The following is a 7,452-nucleotide window of genomic DNA, read 5'->3' as shown; positions in this document are numbered from 1 at the left end:
CAGGTTTTGTCTTTCAGAGTGGGGAAGCCAAAGGTTGGGGATTTCCATCAGCCCTGGACTTCATTTCTCAAGCTCACTTCCTATGCCAGCGGCCAGGTTCTTTCTTCTGCCTTAAAAAAGTATTCTTTCTCCCACTGTATGCCCAAATTCTGGAGAAAGCCAATCAGTCACCGCGGTCTCTTCCCACATATGCAAGGTGCTATAAAATCCACAGAGAGGAACAAGGACCAAATTTCTCCAGGCCTTTGAAACAACAAGAATGGGAACCCCAGCTCCTGGAGAGTTCCTCCTGCTGCTTCTGGTTGCCCTGGCTCCAACTCTGACCCAAACCCGTGAGTACAGGGTCGGGAAAGAAATTACCTCCGCTGGGAGGAGTGTGAAGAAGCCTGGAGTAGGCAGAGGAGGTGGAGCACTAGGGAAATATTTCCTGCTTCTGTGGCTGGGCATCCTCTGCCTCTAGGGTCTCCATCCCCATGCCTTGCTCCCCTCTCTGCTTGGATTCCTGAAGAAGAGAGGAGAGTTGAGTGCTTATGGTGAATGCTGTCCTCAGGCTCACACTCGCTAAGCTATTTTGAAACTACCGTGTCCCGGCCTGGGCTCCGGGAGCAGGAGCGGTACCGGTACATCTTCGTTGGCTATGTGGACGACACGCAGTTCGTGCACTTCGACAGCGATGTGCTGAGTCAGACGTTGGAGCCACGGGCACCCTGGGTAAAGCAGATACCTCCAAAGCTTTGGGAGCAAGAGATACAGAGAGTCAAGAACGACAAACTGAATGCCCGGGCTCTCCTCCATGGTGCGATTCATGAATACAACGAGAGCCAGGACGGTGAGTGACCCTGAGTCTGAAGTCTAGTTTTTCGAGTCCCTGGGACCTAGAATTAGCCTTGAGATTGCTGGACCTCACAGTTGAGGACCTTGGCTAGGTTTCTGTGGTTCAGTTTATGTCTAAATCTCATCCTGTGGGTCGGGACAAGATGGACAGAGCTAACTGAGGGGCGGGGCCAGTCTCTCACACTATGCAGTGCTTGACTGGCTGCGTCATCGGGCCGGACCGGCGCTTCCTCCGAGGGTACAGCCAGCATGCCTATGATGGCCAGGATTACATCTCCCTGAATGAGGACCTGAAAACGTGGAAGGTGACTGACTCAGCTCCTCAGATCACCCACCAAAAGTGGAAGAATCCTGTTCAGGCCCAGTTCTTCGGGGCTTTCCTTGAAGTGGAGTGTGTGGAGAATCTCCTCAGCTACCTGGAGGCAGGAAAGGAGATACTTTTGCACTCAGGTACAATGGGGCCAAAATGGATGATGGGTCACTGCCCTTGGGCTTGGGCTCAAATTTCCCGAGGAAGGAGGAAGATGAGATCAACTGAAATATTGTCTCACATTGTCATTGGGAAGGGGAAGTGCTTCTGGGTTTCCAGTGTCTTTGGAATCTGACTCTGACAATGCTGAATCTCTCAGCCCTCCCCTAGTCAGGATCCCAATCCTTTTTTTTTTTTTTTCCTTCTTTTTCTTCTTCTTCTTCTTCTTCTTCTTCTTCTTCTTCTTCTTCTTCTTCTTCTTCTTCTTCCTCTTTTTCTTCTCCTCCTCCTCCTCCTCCTTCTTCTTCTTCTTTTTCTTCTTCCTCTTCTTCTTCTTTCTTCTTTTTGCCAGTGGAAGACCCTGAGTCTGCTGGGCTGGTGCAAGCTCATTCTAGAATTTGCCAAGGATTAAATTTCCAGATGCCTGAGTCTGGGCTACTGTACCAGTTTGTACAGTAGCCCACCCCAGCTCTCCTGTGGATTGCCAGAATGGAGCTGCATTATCTATCTTAGTAAGAATACAAAAGGCATGTCTTTCCAATTCTCAATTCTTCCCCCTCAGAGCCCCCAAAGGCACATGTGACCCATCACCCCAGACCTGAAGGGGATGCCACCCTGAGGTGCTGGGCTCTGGGCTTCTATCCTTCCGAGATCACCCTGACCTGGCAGAAAGATGGAGAGGACCAGACCCAGGACATGGAGCTAGTGGACACCAGACCTGCAGGGGATGGAACCTTCCAGAAGTGGGCAGCCATGGTGGTGCCTTCTGGGGAGGAGCAGAGATACACTTGCCATGTGGTCCACGTTGGACTGCCCAAGCCTCTCTCTGTGAAATGGGGTAAGGAGGAGAATAGGCTGGTCTGATTCTCCTTGGAGTTGTGGTCACTGGAGCCGTGGCTGCCATTGTGATGAGGAAGAAGACGAACAGAGGTAGGGAAAGGGTTGTTTTCTGATGGTTTTTGTCTTGCTGGGAAATCTCAATCCCTAGCTAAAATGTGCCTATTTCATATTTTATTACTATAAGTCACACATGTGCATGCATGCTTGCCCATCTGGGCCTGTATGTATTGACACTAGCTTTATGTAAAGCACTTGTGAGAAGGACAGAAATTTCATATTGATGATTCTGGAGGTGCCAGCTAAAGAGACAGTTTCATAAGGTCATTTATTCCTCTTCCTGCCACACATCTCTTCTTGTTTCCTGATCCTGCTGTACATCTGTAGCCAGACTTAGAAACTTGTCTGAAGTTTAGTCATCAGAGGTTTCCTAGGACCTCATAATACCCTTAGCCATTTTTCTTCACATAGATGGAAAATTATAATTTATTATATGCAGATAGTTCTCCAGGAGTTGACTTTCCTCATTCTGTTTTCACCCTTTGGCCACAATTCCCAGCACTTGACTCTGCACCAGGGAATACCCCAATGGGAGTCTAGCAAGGAGGCAATGCCAAAATCCTCATCACTTTCCCAAGCATTCCCAGTTGGGATTAACACAGGTCCACAAGCTGAAGGGCCACATGCTGAACCTTAATTCAGCAAAAGGTGATAAGGAAAAACTGGAGACGCAGAGAACACATTTTGGAAAGGATGACATTGTCACATACAGTTTCCAGGAGCAGCAGGGAAAGCTTCCTAAGATACAGTGACCAGCATTGGGGTATCAGTGATGTGATCAGTGGCACTTATGCCCTGTGGATCTTGTGTAAAACCTGGTGTTGACAAGACTATGTTTTCTGTTTCTAGAATGATGTCTCAAGCTTGGTTCTTTGGCTTTTCCCCAAACCAAGTAAGCCCCAATATCATATAAAATGTCTAAGTTTAAGTTAAAATATGGATTCCATTATGTCTGCCTAGAAGTAAGAAACCAGTTCAGAGACTTTTCAGATAACAACCATCCAAAGACTTCTGTTGTGTAAATTGCCTCCTAAATCTTCCACCTGAAGCTATACCCCCTGGGAGAGAAAACAGTCTGTCAGCCTAAGAACTCAGGGTTGGGCTGGGTGGTAGTGGTGCACACCTTTAATCCCAGCACTTGGGAGGCAGGGGCAGGTGGATCTCTGTGAGTTTGAGGCCAGCGTGAACTCTACAAAATGAGTTCCAGGACAGCCAGGGCTGTTTCACAGAGAAACCCTGTCTCGAAAACCAAACAAACAAAAAGAACTCAGGATTGATGGCATGTCACACCTCCATTTTTCTTAAAAATTCTGATAATGCCCATCTAAGAACCTTCTCCATGTGTGCTGCTCTCACTTCTGACATCAATAACCACAAATATTGTTCCAAAATGCCCAGGCCTCTTCCCAGACCCATAATTTAGATTGTGAATCATGGAGCCCAAAACTCACTTCTCGCTTTTTTTTTTTTTTTTTTTTTTTTTTTTTTTTGACACAGGGTCTCACACTGTATCCCAAGCAGGCTTTGAACTCTCTGTGTAGCTGTAATGGTTAACCTTCATCGTCAACTTTACTGGATTTAGAATCTCATAGGAAATGCATATGGAATGTACTGGAGGGGTCTCCAGACAGGATGCACTGAAGATGGAAAACCCATCCTGAATTTGGTTGGTACCATCCATGGCCAGGGATCCTAGACTGAATAAGCAGGAAAACAAGAAAGCCAGATGAGAGCCAGTATTTCACCTGACTCAGATCAATGGAGATGAGAAGTCCAGCCACATATCCCTAATGCCATGAGCTCTATCATGCTTCTATGCCTGTATTTCCTTAAGTTACAAACCAAAATAAAGTCTTAAGTTGCTTCTGTCAGACTTTTGTCATAACAGTGAGAAAAGTAAGTAGTACAGAAACCCATCCTGGCCTTGAAATCCCAGCAATCTTTCTGTTTCAGCTTCTGGAGTGTGGGGATTATAAGTTTAGACTACCACATCTACCTCCAGAAATCATTAATGTAACAAGACATAATAGATACATTGCCTAGTAGGTCCTTGTCTATGAAAGACCCACAGAGTGTGGACCTTCACACTCTCACACAAGAGAGCAACACCCCAAATCACTCACGAGAAGCAGTCTCGATGCAAATAGCATGAGGAATTTTTATTCCAAGTGCACTGGGGTCCACAGTCATCAGACTGAGGACTTCAAGGGCAGAATTGAGACAGTTTTTATAGGGTTTACAACAAAGCCCACACATAGGTCACTGGGGCGGGAGTTTCACAAGCAGTTTACAAAGTCAGACAAGCGATTAGTTAGCTAATTTTGTTATCTTACTTGGCCAAGATTATGTATTCAATGGCCTGAATGCCATAAACAGCAAGGAGTGTGACCTTGCCTATTTACTGGCAGAGGACAGGGTCTGGAATTTAAGGTTTTTAGGGCTTTTTGGATAGTATTTCTAAACTTTTAGCTTCCTGTGGTCATTGGAGAATTAGGCTGTATTTTTCCATCCTTTCAGTCTATATCAGCCTTTCTATGTGATCTGAAGACCAGCAGCCTCTGTCCCAAGCCTGTTACAAATCCAGAATTTCAGCTCTGCTCCAGACTTCCTGAATCTTGTTGAGATATCCAGAGGACTCCTGTGCATGCCAGCATCTGAGGCTTTCGGGTTTATAGGCCTTCTAGATATTTGGCTTATTCACATATCTGGAAGGGTTTTCCCGAGTGTTTTCTTCTAGCAGTTTCAGAATTTTGTGTTACATTAAATCCTTGATCTATTTTGATTTGATTTTTTTTAACCAGGTAATAGCAATGATGTGTTATTTTCTACACCAATTGCTGAACATTTGGTTTTACGATGTATTTTTTTTTTTGGCACCATTGTTGAAAACCAAGTGGCTATAAGCAGGTTTATTTCTGTATCTTCTGTCCCTTTTGTTGTGTTTTATCCAGTTTGGTATCAGGATAATGCCAGTTTCATAAAATGGAGTTGATAGTATTGGTTCCTTTTCTATTTTATAGAATAATTTGAGAAGCACTGATGTTAGTTCATTTTTAGACATACGATTCAACAGTAAGTCTGTGTGTTCCTATGTTTGTCTTTAAATATTACTGCTTCAATGCCAATGCCCACCTCAGGTCTGTTAATGTTAGTGTTCTGGTTCAGCCATATGTGTCTTCTGGTAGGTCATATATGCCTAGAATTTATACTTTCTTCTAGATTTCCAAATTTATTAGAACATGGGTTAGGGGGGCTGGAGGGATGGCTCAGTGGTATGAGCCTGGCTGCTCTTGCTGACAACCCATGTTCAATTACTAGGACCTACACAATCATTTACAGTCACCTGTTACCCGTTTCACAGGATCTGACACCCTCTTCTCCCTTCCAGAGGGACCATGCACACACATGGCAAACAGACAGACAGATATGCAGGCAAAACTGCCATACAATAAAAGTAAATAAATATATAAAATTTTAAAAGAAGAGTATGAGTTTTTAAAATTAACATACTACTTAATGATACACTGATTTTGTTACTATCTGATGTAATGTTCCCCCTTTCATCTCTAATACTATTAATTTGAGTGTTTCTCATTGTTTTGATGCAGAATCTCACTATACAACCCAAGCTAGTGTAGCTAGCCTTGAACTCCCGAAAGTTCTTATCTCCTGAGTAAGTAGGTTTTACCATTACCCCAAAACCTATTTGTTAGGAATTAGCAGCCAGCTGACCCCCGCCCCAACGATGGGCGGGATGCTCATGGCCATGTCATCCCTATGTCAGCTTTACCTGACAGCCAGAGGACTCAGTTACGCATGCGCAAGCCTCTTTTAAAGCAAGCGCGCCAAGTGCTTCTCTCTCTCTGCCTCTCTCTGCTTCTTTGCTCTCTCTTTGCTCTCTCTCTCTCCCTGCTTTCGGTTGGCCACCAGCTACCCTCTCTTTCTCTCCCCTCAATAAACTCCACGTGGGCGCTGAGTCTCGTGTTTGTGTTTCTTAGGCATTAGCTGCAGCAAAAGAACAACACTATTCACTATGAGTATATAACCACAATGGAATGGGAATATAGCAAGCTACTGGAGCAGGTTTATGTGACTGAGCAACAAACTGCCCTGGAGAAAGTCCTGCACAAGAGCTAGAAACATAAGGATAGAATTGTTGTTGCTTCTTTTTTCTTTTTAAAAGCATAACTCTAAGAAGAGAAAAAAATATCAATAATGCAAATTATGTAAACAGACTGGGTAATTAGTTTTTAGCACATTCATTTTTAATTCCATATATCTTCAGGGATGAATTTAAAAACATCATGAATAAAGTTCATTTCCACAAAGTAACTGTAAATAGTACCACTTAAAAGTGCATTCTTGGGTGCTGGGCGATGGCTATGAGTTCCTGGGGTGTGGTGATGGACCATTTTTCAGTCTAACCAGTTACAGGGCTTTACTACTAAGACTAGTTTCTGGCTCCAGATTATCCTGTCTAAGATCTGGAGTTATAGGCATTTACCACCCTGCCAAACTTAAAGGAAATGCTTTCTCTCATGCCTCCTGATCTGAGGTCCTAGGCTAGGGTTTCCTCTAGGACTTCACAATCCTGCATCCTCCTTTGTCCTTTTCTTCTTATAGTTGGAAAATGATGTTATTTCTCCAGGAATTGGTTCTCACCATTCCATGTCCACTCCTGAGCCACAAAACCCAGGATTTTCACTCTCTTCACACACTAGAGCACTCGTGCTCAACTGTCTAAATGCTGTGACCCTTTAAAACAGTTCTGGATACTCATGTGGGAGTTTATATGTGGGTGAACTCACCTGGAAGTTGATAGAGGAACAGTGTCTCAGTTCCTAAAACCATCGGAAATATGTGATTTCCATGGTCTTAGGTGATTCCCCAAAGGGTTGAGAGCCACTGCAGTAGAAACTAGAAATGAGGCAGAGGCCAAGTCCCTCCATCACTTTCCCAAGCATTCCTATGGCAGGGTATGACCACATGCTGGAGCTTGCTTCAGCACCTAGTGATAGAAAAGCTGGAATTGCATAGAATGCATTTAACATTGCCATACTACGATTCCAGGGGCAGCATAGAAGCTGTCTCAACCACAGCGACCAGCTGCAGAGTGGTCAGTGGCTCCTGTGCCCAGTGGATCCTGTATGGGACCTGATGTTGACGAATTTATGGTTTCAGTGCGTAACTGTGATTACCTTAAGCTCCATTTTCACATCTATAGTCCCTTTATATTTAAATAAGAATTTGGA

At 44.4% G+C, this 7,452-nt stretch overlaps 1 protein-coding gene across 1 annotated transcript; it reads left to right on the top strand.

The window, feature by feature from the left end:
• The first annotated feature begins 238 nt into the window (after positions 1-238).
• LOC127224388 (H-2 class I histocompatibility antigen, Q10 alpha chain-like) lies at positions 239-2,271 on the top strand. The gene is given in 5 exon segments (XM_051187427.1): positions 239-332; positions 551-829; positions 1,009-1,284; positions 1,866-2,153; positions 2,156-2,271. Coding segments are annotated over 5 exon segments (1,017 nt in total). The 5' UTR covers positions 239-259; the 3' UTR covers positions 2,257-2,271.
• The last annotated feature ends 5,181 nt before the right edge of the window (positions 2,272-7,452 follow it).

The sequence above is a fragment of the Phodopus roborovskii genome, unplaced genomic scaffold (assembly GCF_943737965.1).
Source record: "Phodopus roborovskii unplaced genomic scaffold, PHOROB, whole genome shotgun sequence".
NCBI classification, from domain to species: domain Eukaryota; kingdom Metazoa; phylum Chordata; class Mammalia; order Rodentia; family Cricetidae; genus Phodopus; species Phodopus roborovskii.
The sequence above is the reverse complement of the archived record's forward strand: the minus strand, read 5'-3'. Positions and strand labels throughout refer to the sequence as shown.